Genomic DNA, 23,125 nt, shown 5'->3' with positions numbered 1-23,125 from the left:
GTGACAAATGGTAGGGGTTGCAATTCCCTAGGCTATTAAGCCTTTGAGAGGAGAGTAATTTCGTTTCAAATGTAGACTTAACATTCTTTGTCAAGCAATGGTTCAGGAGAAAGGACAGTTTAGTTTAGGGAATATTTTGTGAACTAATAATTCATCCATGGAAGTCAAGTTTCACAATCATCAGAATATTAGGAATATAAAAGAAGAAATCTCACTGAACTTTTTGCTAATTCTTCCTGTATACCAGAGTGGAAGGTGAATGTAGCACTTTGTTCCATCTTTCCATGTGATCTGGATTCTGAGTTAGTATGGTTAACAGAACACCCTACCCTACTGCTGTCTGAAAATGCAATTAAGAAGAGGCCAAATATGTAATAAGCACTGGTTGATAGTGCTTGTCTCTGGTGCCAGGTACTTGACCTAGACAAGCACCATCACCAGGACTGCAGGGATAGGGGACATGTAGGTCTCCAAGAGAGGTGCATTCAAACCAGTCATACTGCCAGGCCTTCTGCACTGTAGAAATATTTGATGCTTTGTCACTCAGCTGCCTATCCAGGCAACAAATGATTCTGGTTTACCTGGTGGTGGATCCAGCTTAGCTTGTTGATGCTTGAAAAAACAAAGAGGGGTGTAACAGGGGATCTAGGTGCTTGAGTTACAGTCATGTCATACCAGGGAGGAGGGAGCTTGGTTGTGAGCAATGTGTTTCACTGAAGAAGCAAAAAAAGTATTTTGTACAAGAATGTATGAACCAGTATTTATTTTTTATTGCTCAGTCCCACCAAAGCTCTTCTGAAATGTATTACTATGTTGATTTTTACTTTTATATTGTAAGTGTGGACAGTGATAGAACTTGCAGAAGCATATTTCTAAAGCCCCAATCACTGTGCTGGATTCCCCCCATTAACGCTTAACACTCAAACTGAAAGCCTTATAACACAGCGGGTTAGGAGGGTGAAACCAGCAAATATCGGGAAATGTTACGGTAAAGTAGGGACATATTATTTGGCAATTGTGCAATGAAGGTGTGGACAACTTTTGTAAATGGTTCATGATACAGAAGATATCAATACAATGCTGTATTTTGCAAAGATAGCAAACAGAGCAGCTAATAGTAGCCAGCCACCTATTGAAAAAAATAAGAAAGTCATTGCTAGAGTTCCTCTTTCAGAAAAAAAAAAATATTTTCTGAAATGAAAAAAAGCAATACCACCAAACCAGCCCTCAATATTGATGGATGACTGATGCAGAATTCAGGAACATTGGCAAATTCTGGGGAAAAAAAAGAGGCTCACACTAATGATATGCAGGAAGGCATTACACAACATCTGCACATTGAGATAGTTTAAATGCTTACTTGAGCTTTTGCCACCAGATCAGTTAAAACATGTATAAAACTTGAAAAGGGATTCCTTTAATTTACAGAAATTTCCTGTCACTTACTGTCTTGGTAATGGGACAGGAAGTAAAGGAAACACAAATGGCAAAAAAAAAAAAGGGACAGGGGTTATAACCCTCCATTACTCTATCCAAAATGAAAAAGACAGTTTTACATTTAGTTACACTTTCAGGCTAACTTTCTCAACCTTTTCAACACAGAGGAACCCTTGAAATATTTTTTCCAGTCATAGGAAACCCCTGCAAAAAATGACTATATATATACAGCTTATGCTACACCACTGTGATAGTCAGTGGAAAGAATGCTCCTTACATTTGTGGTCACTGGGAAGAATTATCCCTCAAAAATAATTGTTAAAGAGGTTGTAGACCCTCTCTTAGAACTTGTACACATAGGTAACCTTCAAAAAGGCTTACCTATAGGTACTATAAATATCTCCTAAACTTGCACCGTTTAGGAGATATTTACTTTTAATGCAGCCAATGACATCATTGGCGCATGCGCACTGAAGGAACAGCCACCCGTGCCGTTCCTTCAGAGCCCGGTGCCGTGAACGGCGGCTCCCGTGCATGGGCGTGGGAGTGATGTAATCGCGCCTCCGGCCAATCAGAACCAGGAAGCAGGACGTCCAAACATGTCGGCCGTCCTGTTGCTGAGCAGGAGGCACTGCGGGGGGCTTCATTCTAAGGTAAGTATTTCATAAGGAGCTAGTATGCGATGCATACTAGCTCATTATGCCTTTGTCTTACAGGGTTTTTTTTTTTTTTTGGAGGGGGGGTTACTTCCTTTTTAAAAGTAAAGTACTACATATGACATAATAGTATCTTTAACAAGGGAATAATACCATTGTGATATGCATATACATAATATTATGTTGGGAGTGATTGGAAGGTTTTTTTGCAGCAAATGATGTATATGCTTGTATATTCACTAAAGCAGTCTCTAAAAATCTGGTGAAATGACAAGAGAATGAATATAAGTTTAATTTACTACTTGTAATGGGGTTGATTTATCAAAGGCACAAAGACTGAGCACTCTGCAAGTGAAGTTGCTTCAGAGCCTAATAAATGAGGGGGAGCTCTGCTGACTTCCATGCTCTTCCTTTACATAATTTGGTATACTTTGTAAAGTGAAGCTTTACCTTATGTACTAAGCTCTTGCACAGCCTATTTTCCCTAAAGAAGAACTATAGGCAAAACTTTTTTTTTTTCATTTTAGGTAGATTAAGGGACGGTTTAGAGACCCTGTCAGTTTTTTTATTGTATTATTTTTTGCCATCTGTGTCCCCATTGGAAAATGTCCCCTCTAATACATTTCTGGAGGCAACCGAAAATTTAGGATTTTCTAACTTTAAGTAAATCAATCCCAATGATTTCCATAGTTCCATATTTCAGTTTCTATGCAATACTGTTGAGAGAACTAATGCAAAAAGGCAGAGACTGTTCAAAATTGGCTATTATATTTTTACATTCTTTAAATAGGGCATGCCTGGACTACTACTTAATTACCACATGAAGTTAATTAAATAATTTCCTACTGTGAATTGAGTTTAGCACCCTTTCATGCAGTATTTACCAAGAGTTTTCAGTACTCTCATGTTGCACTCTTCCTGTACAGACTTTTGAAGCATCCGATGTCTCATTGCCAGGAGAGAACAATAGTACTGTCTATGAGCTGCTCACATGGACAAGGTGGTTTCTTGCTTGGGAATGAGTAGGAAATAAATATTTACTACTGGGCATGATGGATACTTTAAGAACGTTTGCATCAATAAGAAAATAAAATAGACCATAGGTTATAGAGATTTTCCTCATAGTTGGTTTATATGCCAATATGTCTTACAACTCACAGGACAGGCAGTGTTAAGCATATGTGTTTAAGCATACTATTTTTTCTACATTCTTCAGCAATAGTTTAGCCAAAAAGAGGCATGCTTGAAAATACTAAAAAAACAAAATTAAAAAGATGACAAAAGCACCATTAAAAAGTTAAAATGGTTAAATTAGCCCACAGTGACAAAGCTCTATTGTCACATCTTTATTGCAATGACTGAGCTCATTTCAGCTATAGCCATAGCAACAATACTTAGAAGAACATTGTTGTCTAGCAACAGGGAAATTTTAGCTGTTGCTAAATTTCATAGCAATTTACAATTGATGTCCTGTTGTTATAGTTTCAGAACTGAAAAGTAGGATAACCTAACTGCTATCCGAACTATTTTTATCCATAAATAAATTATTCATCTTGTAGCCATTTAGACACTGAATCAGCTGCAAAATGATGCAAACCGGAGTAATAGTTTTTTTTTTCAATGAATTGCTTAACATGGGACAAAATGGCCAGCTTTTATTGAAACAAGAATCAGAGGCTTTAGGGAAGAGGCAATATAAATTGACCTTGAATAATTTACATTGATATGAAAGCATATAACGTACGAGGGCATATACAGTATGTCTCTTTGATATTGAAGAAAAGCAGGAAATAATTATTTATATATATATATATATATATATATATATATATATATATATATATATATATATATATATATATATATATATACTGTGTATAATCTTATACACTAAGATCAGGTCACTTTGTGTGACTATTTAGGTGGCTTAACTGTTCAGGATACACTACAGTCAACACTGAAAATTAATGCATACAAGGATCATAGTGTACCTGCTTAAGCTGTCATGCAATGTCAACTTTTAATGTTTGTTGGACAGCAATGGCATTTCACCTGTTGCAAGAAAATTAAAAACAAAAAAACAAAAACTGTATTTTTGCTTTCATGTGGTTGGATGATAGAAGTCAGCAGTGCTTTATCTCATTCCTTAAGCGAAGGGAAAATTCCCTTTTAAAGTGAAACAACCAATGCAAAGTGAATAGTCTTTTTTGCCTTTAGGCTACGTTCACATCTTGGCTTTGCTATTATAGGCGTTTTTATGGGCATTGTTTCAGACTTTTTTATGGGCGTTTTTGCAGGCGTTTTACAGGCGTTTTTTGTGCAGGCGTTTTTAGATTGACTAGAGACCAATGGAAAACGCCTGTAATCTGCCCAAAAAGAAGTTCATGTACTTTTTTGAACGTTGGGCGTTTTGCTCACGGCGGCAAAACGCTCAGATGTGAACAGGGGCCATTGAAATGAATAGGATTTGTCTTGTTGGGCGTTTTGAGAGCTGATCCTAGAGCAGAAAAACGCCCCCAAAACGCCTACATGTGAACGGAGCCTTAGGGAATCGATTCCTTTTTCTCCAAAATGTGATTGCAGGGTATTCAGATAAAGCTGCCCTATGCCATTCTATGTCTGTTGAAGGATGTAGATAAATGGATGTAAGAGTTTAATTGTTTAAGTAAAATGTAATTGCTTCTAATAATGAGTTGGTAATATGTAATAAATTGCCACTGATACATAACAAAAGACAGATCGTTTAATGATTCATTACCAACATTTAGTACTATGAAAGGTCCACTTTAATGAGTCAAGTAAATAATCCATTGCTCCAGCTTTTGTGAAGAGCATGCATCATTTATATACAGTATATTTGGCCAGGTTTTCTACAAAATCGATCTCAACTGCATTAAACCTACCATGCTGTCTGGCTGAACACAAGGCCAGTCTTAGACAAATTTGGGCCCTAAAAAAGAGATGAGGCCCCTATATGCTAAATGTCTGTACAGGATGGCACATGGCAGGGTTGATCAAATATAAAAAAAGCGTGGTATAAGCTACATGTGGTTAGTTGTGGCCAAGGCAAAAGACTGGTGTGTAACAGATGCAGATAAAAAGTGACATACTCTATAGCCTCTGCATGGTAACAGCATAATCATCCTCCCAAAGACGAGGAATAACATCTTCTGTAATCAGCAACATAACAAGGATACATCATCATGAGACAGTACTGCACTGGATAAAAAGGAGTGGCATGTGGGGAGTGCTTCAACAAAAGTGTAGTAAATTTAGCAATGAAAAGCATCTGTTCCCTTACTTTAAAGAAGTATGGCCAAAGCTTTTTTGCAATAAGTGCTATCACATACCACACTTCCCCAGTGCAGAGTAGTAAATGTACATTAATTTATAAGAGGCACATCAAACAGGAAAGATCCAGACTCGAAAAACAATCTTGATAAAAAACAGAACACTCCCTTGCTGATTTCCAGCACCAGGGTCTTAAGGAGACACTAATGAATGCTGGTAAATGAAAAGGCTAGAGGTCCAAGGCACTGCTATACAACCATGGGAGTCACAATTGGAGTTGGTGGAACACTTAGTGTTGTTCCCCTTAAGTAGGGATGATCGAACTTTTCAAAAGTTCGGTTCGGCCAGAACATCCGAACTTCCCGAAAGTTCGGCCCGGATTTCAGAACCCCATTGAAATCAATGGGACCCGAACTTCGGTAATCAAAAAACACCATTTTGAAGCCCTAAAACCCAATAAATGCCCCTAAAAAGTGCCTAGGGCTCTGGGTCATACCCCAGGGACTATTAATCACACAAAAAAAAGTTCTTAAAAAGTGTCATTTTTGATAGAGAGCCAATTATTGAAAAAATTAAAAATAAAAAATAAAAATATTTGGATTTAGTATCTGGGGGGTCTAAAATGTGTACCTGTGAAGTTTCAGCTCTGTAGCATGTCCATAACCATAAAAAAAGATCATTTGTATTTTGTCACTTATAGAACAGGTTAGTGGCTTCTCGCTTTTCACACCTTGCCGGTTTAGTAGCAAGCGTTTTTTTGGGCATTTTTTGGGATCTTTTCAGGCAGGCAAAACATCTGAACTTGTGTATACGGGTATATATACCACTATACACAAGTTCAGATGTTTTGCCTGCCTCCAAAGAACCCAAAAAAATGCCCAAAAAAACTCCTGCTACTAAACCCGCAAGGTGTGAAAAGCGAGAAGCCACTAACCTGTTCTATAACTGACCTAATACAAACAATCCTTTTTTTTATGTTTCTGGACATGCTACAGAGCTGAAACTTCACATGTACACCTTTTAGACCCCCCAGACACAAAATCACACAAAAAAGTTCTTAAAAATTGTCATTTTTGATAGAGAGCCAATTATTGAAAAAAAAAAAAAATTCTTTGGATTTAGTATCTGGGGGGTCTAAAAAGTGTACCTGTGAAGTTTCAGCTCTGTAACATCTCCAGAACCAGAAAAAAAAAAGATTGTTTGTATTTTGTCACTTATAAAACAGGTTAGTGACTTCTCGCTTTTCACACATTGCCGGTTTAGTAGCAAAGTTTTTTTGGGCATTTTTTGGGTTCTTTTGAGGCAGGAAAAACATCTGAACTTGTGTATAGTGGTATATATACCACTATACACAAGTTCAGATGTTTTGCCTGCCTCCAAAGAACCCCAAAAAATGCCCAAAAAAACGCTAGCTTCAAAAAAAAAAAAAAAAAAACGCCCAGGTGTGTTCTTGCAGGCATTTTTTGGGGGTTTTTGGAGGCAGGCAAAACATCTGAACTTGTGTATAGTGGTATAGTGGTACCGCTCTTTTGTTTCCTCCCCCGCTCCGGTGCCACATTTGGCACCTTTCAGGGGGGAGGGGGGGAACGGGTACCTGTTTCTGACAGGTACCCTTCCCCACTTCTGGGATACGCGCCATCCCTCGGAAGTTCAGCCCCCTCCTCCCTCCTCAGCCGCGCCAATAGGAATGAGCAGCGCACCATGCCCATGCACAGTAGGGACCCGCCCGTGAAGCTGCAAGGCTTCACTGCCGGGTTCCCTTACTGGCAATGGCGGCGGCAGCACCCGACAGCCGATGGAAACATTGGCTGCAGTGCCAACATCGCTGGACTCCAGGGCAGGTAAGTGTCCTAATATTAAAAGTCAGCAGCTACAGTATGTGTAGTTGCTGACTTTTAATTTTTAGAGGCGGAACTCCATTTTAAGGCAGCCACCATGGTCCCACAGAAGATAGTTACCGAAACCCTAGAGCATAGTAGTGAGAACTCATAGTGAGAAGCCATACTGAATACCAAATTGGGCATAGAAGCCAAACAATGTTTAATACTTGTATATAGTATCTAGCCATTTAGAGGCTTCTTCAGGTGATGCTGTACCTCATTACATTTAGAACCATGCAGAGTAGAACACAATTACATTGGATTATATTACCACAAACACTCAGCATACTGCTACCATTCTTTCCAAATAAAACAAGAACATTAGAACAAGAATATAACCTGTGATGGTACTAACCGTCACTATGAGTGAAAGACAGATAATTAAGGGTTTAGATTGCTTCAAGTGGGACAGAAATATTTGTCAACCATATCTTCATATAGAAATATGAAGATTTAATACCACCTTACACAGTGTATTCCATGTGCTTGTCTGTGAGAGAGACACGCAGACTGTCATTGGCAGACTTCCCTATTGTTTGTGTATTGGGAGGGAATGTGGATTGTGCCTGTCTCATTGTTAAATGTTAATGACCTCACATTGTTCTGTCTGCCTTAAGATAATCTTATTATGGGATGTATATGTGTATGTGGATTGTCTGCTAAGGGGGAGGGGGGATTGTCCCACAGTGTATATCTTTGTGTACACTATATGGGAGTGTAAAACTCTGTTTTCATTGGAATTTGAATGTCAGGGCCTGTTTTCAACAAGGTCCACCTGGGCGGTAACCTTGTGGGGGGAAAAATGCATAAAAGCCTGTTTCTTGTTCAATAAAGTTGAGTTAAACTTCACCCTCAATCAAGAGTCCTATCTCTCATTGGGGGAATATGCTACAAGGGATTGCTATGTCCTTCATACTCCCTTGGATAATCACTAAGCTCTTGTAAGAGCTTGTGTAAGAGCTTGTTCCTGTTCCTGCTGCACTCTATGGGGAAAGACAGGTTCACCCACTGGAGCCTGGAGCCTTGTCGTAGGTCCAGGTTGGGTAGGGGACCGCGAGACCCCAACCAAGCTGCGTCGGTTTGTGGGGTCTGAGGTGGTCATGGTGTCTGGAGGAATGCTTGGAGCCCTCGGGAAGCACTAGGAGCTTCCGTCAATGGAGGTACCCGGTCGGGGTGCTGGTTGATCAGTTACATAACCCAAATATACAGATGCATTCCAGTTATCTCAGAACATCCTTCCAAATACACTCAGCATATACACCCATCACATGTCCATCTCAGTTCTCCCTTGTGCTGGTTGTTGGAACTCAGAGGTTGATTTACTAAAAATGGAGCGTGCAAAAATCTGATGCAACTGTTCATGATAGTCGGACAGCTTCTAACTTCAGCTTGATCAATTAAGCTTTGACAAAAAAAAAACTTTAAGCTGATTGGTTTCTCTGCAATGCTGCACTAGGTTTGGTACCCTATAGTTTTAGTAAATCAACCCCACAGTGTACTTCAGTGCATCACTTGAGAATTACAGGATGTAACGGTAACCAAACTGTGACTGCACTGGTTAGGGCAGTTTTAAAAGATGGACATTTTTTACCTTAATGCGTTTCTTGCATTAAGGTAAAACATGTGCCTGTATTTGTATCGCCCCCTCAATCCCCTGTATACTTACCTGTGCCTGTAAAGTGGCGCATTGGTGTGATATATGTAGCCTGCTGCAGCAATACTGACATTTCTAAAGGAAAAAATGTAATTTAAACTTGCTCGCGGCTGTAATGTATTGTCGCCTCCCGGCAACACAGATAAAAAAACATTGAAAAAACGGCATGGGGTCCCGTCCAAAGTCCATACCAGACCCTTATCTGAGCAAGCAGCCTGGCTGGTCAGGATAAGGGAGGGGGGGACAAGCGAGCACCCCCCTTCCTGAACTATACCAGGCCGCTTGCCCCCCAAAGCACCTTGTCCCCATGTTGATGAGGACAAGAGCCTCTTCCTGGACAACCCTGGGAAGTGGTTATCGGGGTCTGCGGGTGGGGGGCTTATCAGAATCTGAAAGCCCCGGCCCCTCTATGTGAATGGATATTGGGTACATAGTACCCCTACCTATTCACCAAAAAAGTGTACAAAAAAAATAAAGACAAAAGCCAGTTTTTGACAAGTCAAGACAAAAATAAAAAAATAGTTTCCTCCGATGTAAAACTATCGTCAATCACGTCACCCACCGCCACACCCAAAAAATAGAAAGAAAGAAAAAAAGACGCTCCCACCTTTTCACACGCCATCACGTAATGCTGTGACAGCTCTTTTATAGGAATCTAACGGCACAAGCGCCCCATAATGCACTGCGCTGGTGCAGAGTATAAATTACTGATGTCACATCAGAAGGGGTGGTGCCACCGAGTGGTGTCCCTGCCCCTTTCCTATAAAAGAGCTGTCACAGTTCCAGCAGGAGGAGTGTGAAGAGGCGGAAGCGTCTTTTTTTTTTTTCTTTTTTTGGGTTCGGCAGCGGGCGACATGATTGCCGATGGATTTACATTGGGGGACACTATTTTTTATTTTTATTTTTTTAATAAAGGACTTGATATCCATTCACATGGGGGGGTGGGATCTGGGGGCCCCCTTGTTAAAGGGGGCTTCCAGATTCCGATAATCCCCCACCAGCAGACCCTGTCAACCACAGCCCAGGGTTGTCCAGGAAGAGGCCCTTGTCCCCATCAACATGGGGACAAGGTGCTTTGGGGGGCACCCCAAAGCACCCTCCCCATTTAGAGGGCAAGCTGCCTGGTATAGTTCAGGAAGGGGGGTGCTCCCTCGCCCACCCTTATCCTGGCCAGCCAGGCTGCTTGCTTGGATAAGGGACTGATATGGATTTTGGGGGAAACCCCATGCCGTTTTTTTTTTCAATTTTGGCGTGGGGTTCCCCTTAAAATCTGTATCAGACCCAAAGGGCCTGGTATGGATTTTGGGGGGGACCCCACACCATTTTTTTAAGTTCTGTCATAGGGTTCCCCTTAACCACCTAAATACAGGACACTTTCACCCCCTTCCTGCCTAGACCAATTTTTATACAATATACTTCAATGGCCCCACTACAATCACAGCACAACACTAAACTGACTGCACTACACTGTGTAACATAAGAATAATCCCTACACTGCACTGCACTGCTTGATATATATCCTGCAATAACTGATAAATATATATACTCAACTATCTGATATATCCTGCAATAACTGAAAAAAATAATATATATATATATATATACTACACTGGCTGATCTATTACTAGATACAACGAACAATCCACTAACTACCTGCCTAATCTCACTCCTATCTCGCCTAACACACTCTACACTGCTGCCGTGTAAGCAGCAGCTTTGTATAGTGTGGGGCGTGGACCATGATTGGCTAAAGGCACCCTGCTTTTGGCCAATCACAGGCATTATGCATACAGGTCATGTGCATGCTTTGGCCAATCATCAGACAATTAGTAATTTATTCACTGCATCAGTAGGGCTCTCATCGCCGGGCAAACTTCCTGCCGAGCACCCCATTTGTTCGTGTGTTTAGCGAACAGACGAACGCCCAATGTTTGAGTCGAACTTACGTTTGACTCGAACTCAAAGCCCTTTCTTAATAGCCAGTCATATTTTTTGTTTTTAAAAAAAACATCCATGTTTTCACAGCTGTTATTGTAAAGAACTTTTTTTGTATGAAAATGTTAAACCAAATTTATCATATGAATTATTTCTCTTTTTAAAAAAAGGTGATTATACTTAAAGGAGAGGTCCAGGCAAAACCTAACTAAAGTGAAACCTGCTCTGTGCTACATTCTAAACCTAATCTATCTAACTCTTTAAAGCAAAAATCACTGTACTTACCTATTCTGCGGCCAATTTGGTCCCAGCATCAGCTGTCAGCGGCAGCTTCAATGTGGAGGCGGGTGCAGGAGAGACCCGACAACAGAAGCCACAAAGTAAGTCTATGGTTGACATCATAGCCGTTGTCGGTCCTTTCCTGCACAGAGCTTCTGCCGCTGGAGACCGGACCTTATCGGCTGTAGAATAAGTAAGTACAGCGATTTTTGATTTACAGGGTATGATAGATTAGGTTTAGAATGTGGCAGAGATCAGGTTTAGCATTAAGTAGGTTGCCTGGACTGCTACTTTAAAGCTGAACTAGAGGTAAAAAATGACCCTTGCAGTGGAGCTCCCCCCATATGGTTGAATGCATGTTTTGTTTCACATACTGTAAAATTCAACTATACATATCTTGTTCCTCACTCCCACAAGGCTTCCTTCCAGCAGCAAGACCACTTACCCTTATGCACTTCTATATTGGTTGCAGGCGCTCTGAAATCATCCCATACAATGCCAGACCAGCATGATGCCAAGGGCCTGCTCACAACCTGAAGTGTCAGGAAGAAGAAAAGCCCACTGGTAGTAGGGAAAGCATAGGTGTGCACAACCTATTGCATTAGGGTGTGCACCCCAAAACTCAAACATATACTGTATGCGTGTGTGTGTGTGTGTGTGTGCATGTGTATATATATATATATATATACTGAAGGTGTCAGTAGAGCAGTGGATGGTGTCATAAGGGCAGAGATTGGTGTCACTAGGGTATTTTTTACAATTTTATTTTTTCTATCATTTTTTTTACATTTTTTTTTAGCAGAAAAAAGTAGACTTTTTTGTATTTGGTGAAATATCAGGGGTTTAAGCAGTGGAAATATGCACCACATGGGGGGATTAGGGTGTGCCCAGGCACACCTGGCACACCATGTGCGCACGCCTATGAGGGAAAGCAAGGGATAAGGAAACATGTACTTTCTCTGTTTTCCTAGAAGAATAGAACATTTACCCTTGCAGTGCTGAGGTTCTCCACTGTAAGAGTTATATTCCCAGAGTTCAGCTTTAAGAAAAAAACTAGACCCTAGCAATTCATCATACGGGTAAGTGATAATATCTAAGCCAGTTTATAAATCCAAATATTTAGCACAAATAAGTGCACTTTTGATGTGTATATAATATATATACAGGTAATTTATATGCAGAAGGAGCTTCTAGGCAAATACATGCAATGCATACATAGTAATAGACCTGTTGGTATAGCCTCTGCATCTACAAGGTTTAAAATCATTGTTGTTAAGACCTGTACTGTATAAATGGTTTCATCCAAGAAACCCATCCTTTTATTAAAAGGATTATGTGAAGGCAAATTATAGACACTGATTAAAGTTGTAAAAGATCTATCTAGCTACCCAAAATAACCTCAATGAATTTCTTTACATTTGTAAAGATTAATAACTTTCAAAGCAATAAGTAGAGTCATTAGTTTTTCTCTAGGCTGCTTAATTATAATGCTCTTTGGGAGTGTTTGCTGTAAATGTGCAAACACATTAATTCTAATTACTGAAAAAACATTATCACACAATAAAGCTCCTGGTTTTCTCTGTTTTATATTTTTGAGCATATATGTCCTTTTAAACTTTAAGTATTAAAAATGTTGTTCTAAAACACATCAGTACAGAAAAAAACTGTCTCACAATATCAATATCACATAATAATATCATTAGTGATAATGCTATGTGGCAATCATATTTACAGGACTCAAACTCAACATGTAAATAATAACATGTAAAAATTCAAAGCATACCCATCCCACCCAAGCATAACCATCTCCCCATTGGCTGTGAGTGCTGATCGGGAGCTGGTCAACTGATGCTTTTCCAGCATGTTGCACCGGCTGGCTTACACATGGCCTGAATTTTGGCAGTTTTTTTTTAACCAGCCAATGACGGCCAGCATTCAGCCTATATGTACAGGGCTTAAGCATGTGTAGCACATACGCCTGACCCATTGCAAAAAAGGATATGCACTAAACAAGAGTGTGCAGTCAACAGACAAGTTAAAGCTGAAATGTTGGCCGAATAAAATACACAAATGAGTGCAGCTATGTAATTACTATTACACTGTTAAATATAACCCTTTTAAATGCAAACAATGTAGGTTCCTAAATCAGAATTGGTATCAGTCTCTTGCAATCCCCCAATACAAGAGAACTAAAGCCCCGTACACACGTACCCATTGTCGGCCGAACGATCGGCCGTCTTTTGTCCAGTGCTGTCGTGTTGGTTGAAAAGTACTCAAGACTGCACACGAATTTTGTCGGTCAACAACAACCAACTTCAGAAGTGATGTCATGTGATGGTTAACTTTCCGTGTGTATTTTCTTCTCTGAGCATGCCCAGTCTTGCTCATCTGGCTTTTGTCGGCCGAAATCTGTACTGACTGACAAACAATCGGCCGTTCTGGTGTTGGCCAACAAAAATTTTATAGCATGCACACCAGATTTTGTTCGGCCGAAAAGTCACAGTCGGTTGTCGGAAGCATCATACTAACAAGCCGACAATCGGCCGATCGGACGTTGGCCGAATATTTACGGCCGACAATCGGTACGTGTGTACGGGGCTTTAGACTGGAGAGGAAGAAGCAGCACAAGGAGAAAATCAGTTCAAGTGCTGAAAAAAAACATCCTACTGGGGGAGAAAATAGAGTGACCAAAAGATGAGTTCATAGCTGTGCTTCTTCTATGACTGTTTCCAGTCATAGGCTGGGATGGGTTCATCATGACAGCTAGGACTCAAAATAAGTAGGTTGAATAATGCTGGCTGTCATTCAGCCTAGATGAGTGGGAATATCTGGTGGCAGAAAAGAAGTACTGCAGAGGACAGCTCTGGAATAAAAATGTTTTTTTTTCCCACAAAAGCGTAATTTTTATTTTCTAATTGTATGGGCTATTAACTTTCTTTTGTCAATTGTTTTTTGCCAAAGTCCTGCTTTACACAATTATACACTTTTAGTAAATCAGAACCAGTTCCTCCAGTGGCTAATCCCCACCACAAAAGGTTGACTTGCCTTTATTAAAGTGGTTCTAAAGTCACAACATTTTCTACCTCAATGCAATGTGTCTATAAAGGTAAAAAAAATGTTCCCCTTGTCCCTAAACATTTACCTGGCTTGTCCCATTGATCCAGCGCTGTCCCAACCTGCAACAGTTCTCCTCCATTTGCGGCTTGCTGGGGGGCACTTGGGACAACACCAGTGAGGGGGGGGGTCACAAAAGCAGCTGATCTGTGCATTCTCTTTACACAGAACAGGTAAAAATAACCTCTTTTCCTCTTTTTTATTATAAGGAAAAACGATTTGACTTTAGTATCACATTAAGCAGTAGCTCACTTTGGCTCTTGTAAAGCATTTCTCAATACATTTAAGAGCAATTTGAATAAATTTCACAAATATTCATGCAGTGCTTACAGTATATTGTAGTTGTAGTATATTTCAGTTACAAATGATATCAATGAAAAAATGGGCGCTGGCAATAGTATGGGCTTATGGAATTGTTTTATATGGCTGTGCAACCAGTGTATAAATATGGGTATAAATTAAATAATAATACCTTAAATAAACTTATTGTTAAAAATCAAATATTTTGTCACAAGCAATGTGCAATATATGTGACTTTTTGTGTCACTCATTTTATTTTTGTTTTCACAGAAAGTCACATATATTGCACATTGCTTGTGACAAAATATTTGATTTTTACCAATAAGTTTATTTAAGGTATTATTTTTTAATTTATACCCATATTTATACATAGGTTGCACTTTAATTGGATAAAGGACATTAGCACATTTACCAGGATTTATCCAAAATATAGATAATGACCAAGATTTCCATCACAACCACAACAACCATATAAAACAATTCCATAAGCCCATACTATTGCCAGCGCCCATTTTTTCATTGATATAATTTGCATTTTTTGGGTACTTTACCATAAAAATAAAAAAGGGCAGCAGGCGTCTTCATTTCATATAGGGCTCCTTAATACAAAGACCAGGTGCCTTCACCTTGAGAATAAAATATTTCAGTTACAGTTTATATATAAAAAAACCTTTCTAATAAAATGGAAGAATCTAACAAAACTTGTATGCTTATTGTCCACTTTTTATGTTTTGTGAAGTTACATTTGTTGATTATAATAATAATAATTATTATTATTTTAATAATTTGACCAATTTATAGTACAAGTGCGGCACATATCTTCAAAAGCCAATCTGATTGTACAGAAGTTATGTTAGTGTCTTCCGGAATCCATTGAATATGTGAAAGAAATCAACTTGATGTAAATAATTAGCATATGTTCATGTACTTTCAAATGAGGCCTACATCTCATTATAACAATTGTTAAGCAGGGAATAATAATTGTTAAGCAGGGAAGGCAACTGACTGCAGTAGCATAGTAAATAACACAGCATAATATTCAATTCAATATATTTATTACAATAATAAAAGCATGGGATGGCAAGCACCTACAATTATAAAGTAATGCCAAGATTTACTTTAAATATGAACTTCAGGTGAATAAATATAAAAAAGGACGAGGTTTAAATTTCACATAGCAAAATAATGTTGGTGACCTGACTTTTCTCTACCACAGTCAAGACATATTGCTAGGTCATCTCCCTGCTGATGGCCTGTGACTGGGCAGTGACAAAGCAGAACAGTGAGGAGTCATATCAAGAGACAAGAGACTGATACCAGTTCAAAATTGGGTACTTACACTGTCTGCCTTCGAGAATACACAATAATATAGAAAAGTAATAGTTTTTTCACATACAGCCGGTCGTAGGGATTTTTCACATTAATAAGCTTTGCATTAGGGCAGCCCACTCCCATTAATGGGCAGCCAACACACTAAAACATCCAAATATACTGTAAATAGGCATTTTTGGCAATGCAGTTACCATGCATTTTGGTGCTCTGCAACCCATGAGCAATAGAGCTGCATTGCCTTAAGGTGTCTGGATGTCATTCAAAATAGAGAGCCATTCATTATACCGGTAAAGTGTTAATAGGCCCCATAGGACAACTGTACCACTATGCAGCAAGTTTACACAGGTTCTAGTGGGCAGCAATCATGATGAAGGGGAGGTTTTGAAGAATTATAGATTTCTGATAATCCTTACAAAATAGGATTTTTTTCTGAGTCCCCTGTAATAATCCCAGCTCACTTTTACAACTGTTTGTAATCCTGGCCTGTCCAAGAATAAATAGCAATGTAAGAGAATGCAGATAAATGTCTAGGCTTTAATAATACTAAATAACTACATTTCAAATTATCTAGGAACATATTCTTACTATGCAGCCCAAATGGGAGACAATTTCAGTTGGATTCATCATGCACGAAAACAAGACAGTTTGTATTACTAGCAGTGGGGCATGCATCAGTAGTCTCCACAATACCATACTTACAATAAGGTGAGAGGTTCAAATAGAACATTTTTGTTAACAACATGGCAAATCAGTGAGACTGGTATACTCTACCGCAAATTGTGTGTAAAAGACCCTTACGTGACCTTATTGTCAATGTGTTTCTCATGGCTTCTCCAGTATTACAAATTACCTGCGATATAAACCTTAACAGAGGAAAAGGTCATTTTAATTGCATCTTATGAAACTGCTACAGCCTTTGCTTGTGCAATGAAGGAGGCAGTGGGATTGAGTTAAAAAAAATACTGCCTGCCAGAATTAGTAATTTTGAGAAATGTGCAATTTAATACATGTCATTAGGATTAACTCACTAAGCTTTAATGATCGTGATTTGCCATAATGACCATTTATTTCCAGCAAAATTTCAGTCACATGGTTAAAGGTAATGTTAATAAGGGAAAAAAAAGCGCATACATTATATTTTAGTGAAAATCTTTAAGAACATTTTGTATAAGAATCAGACATATAACAACTGATGAAGTGGCTAGATACAAATATAAACCTATAGAACAAAAAAAACAACTTTTATAAGAGCATAATGATTTACTACATCATTAATAATTCCATTTTCTGCGAGGGCTTTCTGTGCTGACTTTGCAAATCCATGCAATGCTTTGTAAATGGAGTGCACAAACATTTGACTTTGAGGTATTTTAAAATGTTTTTTTGGTAGAAGTCAAGCAAAGAATAATAGTATTTACTAACCCAATGAAGCAATTAGAGATGAACATTTATGCTCCTATTTACATCAGAGTAGTAAAATGACAAAGCAAGCTTGCCCAGACAAGGAGCCAGTCTGCTTGTAAAATGTAATTGAAAAAATCAAAAGCACAAATATTTATATTAAAGTCTCCATAACTTTTAGCCAAAATATACACAATAAAAAAGTCAATTGATTTCCAGGATGGAATTTTAACTAGAAATATTTTCAATAAAATTCTGTTATATTTTTTAACCTTGGGTCTCTTTGCTCTGTTAAAATCCCACGTTTTTTGCCTTCCAAACATATATATTATAGACCAAGGAATGTGATGCGTCTAGCTACTTGACACCTGGCAAACATACTCTTAGGACAAACAAGTGTTTTTTCCTCAGCATATAAAAGCAAGTTGAAAAAGATAAAAGTATTCTTTAATAATTTTAAAAACATGAAAATGTGTTAATGTTTCCTCCCAACATAGAGATCCAATAAATATATGGCAGTTCCTGCAGTCTCCAAACTCTACACAAGAGGGCACCTCTCTCTTTTACAACACTCTTCAACATAAGTAGGTGTTCAACAAAACCCCTCCAATAATAAAATGGGAAACTGACCTCAATCAGTCCTTTACCACAGAGCAATGTTCCTCAGCACTAAGATGTACTTACTCTATGTCTCATTACATCTCCCACTGGGAACAAGTTCAAAAATGAATCACTCGTTAGTATCTGACACCCTATCAGCTTGCAAAGTTCTCTGCATCCCACTCCCCCCTTTTTTGGAGGGTATGTGGACATGTTGGTATTCTTATCCAAATCTTCTGGACATGCAAGAGCCTCACCAGCTTTTGGAGACACATTTTTTTTTCCATCATATCAGAGATCACTGGGGACCTGACCAAACTGAACGCTCTCCACTTGGGTATTGATAGGTTTCATGGTACTTTTAGAACAGTAATATTTCATATCCTTTTTGCAGCTAAAACAGTGATAGCAAGGCATTGGACCAAGAAGCTAGCACCCAACCACTCTGAAGTTTTAGATCTGGTGAATATTCAGTACAGATTTAAGAAAATGTTCTTGCATATGAACACTTCACAGGGCTCATTTGATAAGCAATGAAAATTTTGGGTAGAGAGCAAATTTCATCTTGATGTCTATACCCGAAGTTGATGTTCTATTGTTTTATGATGCACATAACCTTTGTTCATAGGTTCCTTTTATCTGTTAGAAGTATTTTCATTTGTAATTCTTGAGATGCACAGTCTCTTTATCATAGTTCAGTATGTCGCATTTGTTGTTTGCATGCTTAAACATCAGTAAAGTTATTAATATATATATATATATATATATATATATATATATATATATACTGTAAAGACACATTTTGAACATAAATTTGGAATGGTTAGAACCACTGTCAGGTTTTCTTTGATAGAAAAAGTGAGGGGAAATGTTTGAACAGGAAGTGTGGGGGGGAGGTCCTCCAAACCTAAACTTGTTCTAGTGACAACTGTTTAAGAGAGGATATTCCCTCTTTTTTGAAGCTCCTGTTGTATTTTTGGGACCAGAAGTAAAAGAAAATCCCTCTAATGAGCCACAGACAAAAAAAAAAACCCTACTTCATCCAAAACAAAAAAGCTGTGACTGGTCACATAAACACTGTGTTGTGAATTCAGGATTAAACATTGGGTTATATTACCTTTATTGCCAACGGTAGTCACTGGTAGAGATACATGAATAATAGAAAAGTTGCCCCTCTGGTGATTAGAGGCAGTGGACTCCATTATTTTATTTTATATTGAAATCATCAGATACTGTAGTATTAGTGAACTAGTAAACAATGTTCAAACACTGTACGCAGAATAAACAGCAGGAACCCCAACAGTTCCAACATGGGGACCCTGGTATGTAAAGTGATACTAGCATAATAATAATGACAGGCAATTGCTACCATGCCCATAGATTGCAGTAATCTTCCTTACAATACGGTATATTCATAGAGCCTTCTTTGCTTAGGGATTATTCAGGGTCAACATCTTAAATGTAAGTCAGAGTGTCTGTGTAGTTCTGACTGATTTCACAAATTTTTGACACAGATCAGCCCCTGTTGTAACCTCTTACCTTTGGACCTGCTACAAAGCTACAGTGCTGCAGTCTGATCACTGGGAGAGAGGAGACTGGGGAAATGCTACCCCTGGCTTGCAGCAGACTACTACAGTAATAACTTGATGGGAAGCTAAAAGCTGATAAAAGCCACAGCTTTTCTGGAGAATTATAATGTTACTGTGTATTGTGACATGTAAGCAGGGGAGGACTGGGCCAGGGGGCAGGGGGGCAAATGCCCCCTGGGCCACTCTGATGTCCTGTAAAAAGGCTGCACCTCTTCTGCCACAGACATGCCTAAAGGATTCCTGGTGAAGAGAAGTAAAATGTCTCTGTCACTGACCTACTGATTGTGGGATGAAGAAGTGCAGGATGGTGTAAACTGTGTCCTCCTCTAGCCAGTCCCAACCGAGCTGCCCCCCCAACCGCCCCCTGCTGGAAGAGTTGGGAACCCAGATTCAGCCAGTGAGTAGAGAGTACCTGAAGCAGCGCTACAGCCTGGAATATGTGTCTGGAGGAGGAGGGGAAGAGGTAGAGTGGGAGGGGGGCCGAGTTGCTGCACCATGGGCCTCTGGTTTGTACTTGCCCTCTGGGCTGAAAGTTGCCAGTCTGCCCCTGCATGTCAGGAATTTATTAATTGAGACATGTAAACTTGCTGAAAGCATGACTTTGAGGCTGAAGTGGGTTATAGAAAAGAAAAAATGCATGTCTCCTATGATGTGAGAGGTCTAATAAGATGGGACAGGGAAGTGAACTGATAAGTGATGCACTGGACCACTTTTACTCATTTGCTTAGCAAATCTGGCAAACTTAATGCTTCCTAGCTCAGAGGGTACTGATTGTATTTGTGATGTATGGAAACTTATTAATTCATTTCTATTTATTTGACTTCATGTGCATTCAGCTTTTTTAACCACTTACCGCATTCTAACGTACCGGTACGTCGGTACACTTTGCGGGGTTATACCGGGATGATGCCTCTAGTTAGAGGCATCATCCCGGTACCGTGTTTTGAAGCCGACGGCCGGCTTTCCGTCGGTAATGACCGATGCGGCTCGGGAGCTGCTCAATCGTTACCCGGGGGGTGGGAGGGGACGTCCCCCCCCTCCCGCTGCCTTCCGTGGCTTTGCTCTGGGCTCCCGTCCCACCGGGAGCACCCAGCCGGCACGTCCACCGGCTGGATGGAGTCCAGATGAATGCCGGAAATGGCATTGATCGGGTCTCCGATGACGTAACCCGGAGGCGGCGTCCATGACGTCACTTCCGGGTTACTGTGCTGCAAAAGGCGGCAGTTTTGAAAAACGGCTGTATGCAAAAATGCAGTTTTCGGCATTTTGCATACAGGGAAGTGTAGTGCAGGGGTCTAGGGTCTTTTAGACCCTCGATCCCTCCATAAAGAGTACCTGTCACTGCATATTGGTGTCACAAGGGATGTTTACATTGCTTGCGACAGCAATAAAAGTGATCAGATTTTTTTTTTAAAAAACCTGTAATAAAGTTTAAAAAAAAGAAAAAATGAATAGGAAAAAAAAAATTTAGCAGCCCGTCGGCGTTAGCTCGCGCACAAAAAAAAACGTATACGCAAGTCGAGCCGCGAATGAAATCGCTGTTCAAACCCCACATGTGAGGTATCGCCGCGATCGTCAGAGCGTGGGCAATAATTAAAAAAAAAGAGCTACACTCTAACTATAAACTGGTAACCGTTAAATAAATTTAAATCGTTGCAGATTGAGATCTCAATTGACCGTAGTTTGTCGTCATCCCACGGGGGGGGGCGCAATTTTAAACCGTAACATGTTGGGTATCTATTTACTCGGCGTGACATCATCTTTCACAATATACAAAAAAATGGGCTAACTTTACTGTTTAGTATTTTTTAAATGCAGTGAAATGTGATTTTTCAAATTTTTTCCCAAAAAAATGGCGTTTTAAAGACCGCTGCGCAAATACCGCGTGACAAAAAATGTTGCAATTACTGACATTTTATTCTCCAGAGTCTTTGCTAAAAAAATATATATAATGTTTGGGGGTTCTAAGTAGTTTTCTATGAAAAAATACTGGTTTTAACTTGTAAACAAAAAGTGTCCGAAATAGGGCTGGGGCTTAAGTGGTTAAATATATCCTATTTGTCATGTTGCGAAAAACACAGTAAAATGATCATTTCGATTTTTTTTTTTTTTTTAATACAGCTATGCTAGCGTTGGTACTCTTTGGTATGAGGTTGTTAAGTTTGGATGCCAAAACTTTTTGTGCCTGAGATATTAGCTATCAGTTCAGTTCATATTTTAATGATCAGGCTTATGGTAAAAGCAACATTTGTTTACTGTACCAAAAAACAGTAGCGGGTTCATGTATGGATGAAACAGTGTATACCTACTAACAATGAATACCATTATTCAAATGCGGACTCAAATGTGCATATAAACCACAAAGCTCTGAAATTTACAAATGTATGTGCTTTGTTATTTATATGCACCTTTGAGTCCACATTTGATAATTTTAGTAAGGAGTGTTTCTCTGTTAGTAGGTATACATTTATTGATATTAGTGCAGGGATTGCACTGTGAAGTGATAGCTGCTCTCACAGTTTTTATTATTTATTTTTTATGGTAGTTTACTTTTTTTAAAATAATAATGCAGTGTTTTTGCACTTAACTTCTGAGTGAAACAGTGTTCTTTAGCAACAGGGACAAGAGAGCAGATCAGACATCTCAGATTATCGATAAAAATAAAGATACCTGAATTATTTTAACATCAGAATTCAAATGTGATATAGATGTCGATTTTCTCATATCATTTTGTTTTTATTTATGTTTAATAAAAAAAAAAGAAACAAAATTGCATTAATAACACTTACCTTTTGTTTGATAATCATTTCATTAATTTCTTCCACATCTCCTACTGTTACGATTTGTGCCTTTATCACACGGTCAAGAAGGGTGAGCCAGTCTTTAAGTTCGGCACATGTCTTGTTGAACTCAGCCAAGGCTGGGACCTCTAAGAGAAGTGAAGATGGCATATCCGCTGTTCCTGTTGTTACCAGAGTTTGAGTCACCACAGAGGCTGTTTGTTCAGGACCTGAAAAAAGTTTAGTTTTTATTTTATTTATGACTAGAAACAGATTGCACCACTTTTGTATCCTTCAGCTTGTATGCACAAAATTATATATATATACAGTTTTATATAAAGAGTTTGTATATATATATATATATATATATATATATATATATAGTTATATATATATATATATATATATATATATATATACACACACACAGTATACATTTAAAGACACATGCCTACCGAAAAAAAATATGCCCTAGACCTTGTTTGCCTAGGCAAATATGATGTCACTAAGCCTCACAGCAGAATGCTTGTAAAGTTGTGTATCCCATATCTTACAAGAAGGCACTCTTGCATAATGTTAGTGAGAACTTCTCCTTTGCCAAAATAATCCATCCACCTCACAGGTGTGGCATATCAACTTGCTGATTAGACAGCATGATTATTGCACGTGTGCCTTAGGTTGGCCACAATAAAATGCCACTCTAAAATGTAGTTTTATCACATAGCACAATGCCACAGATGTCGCAAGTTTTGAGGAAGCGTGCAATCGGCATGCTGACTGCTAGAATGTCCACCAGAGATGTTGCCAGTGAATTGAATGTTCATTTCTCTACCGTAAGCTGTCTCCAAAGGCGTTTCAGAGAATTTGGCACTACATC

The 23,125-nt window shown here is 39.0% G+C and overlaps 1 protein-coding gene across 1 annotated transcript in view; it reads right to left on the bottom strand.

Annotated features, from left to right (window-relative positions):
• The window catches only part of DMD (dystrophin), a 3,625,631-nt gene that overhangs the window by 1,181,919 nt on the left and 2,420,587 nt on the right, over nt 1-23,125 (bottom strand). The window contains exon 51 of the mRNA XM_082246191.1: nt 22,258-22,478. Coding sequence (XP_082102317.1) covers nt 22,258-22,478 — 221 coding nt within the window. The remainder of the gene's footprint in view (nt 1-22,257; nt 22,479-23,125) is intronic.

The sequence above is a fragment of the Pelophylax lessonae genome (genome assembly GCF_965119305.1).
Source record: "Pelophylax lessonae genome assembly, chromosome: 2".
Lineage (NCBI taxonomy): Eukaryota > Metazoa > Chordata > Amphibia > Anura > Ranidae > Pelophylax > Pelophylax lessonae.
This window is presented reverse-complemented; position numbering and strand designations above follow the sequence as displayed.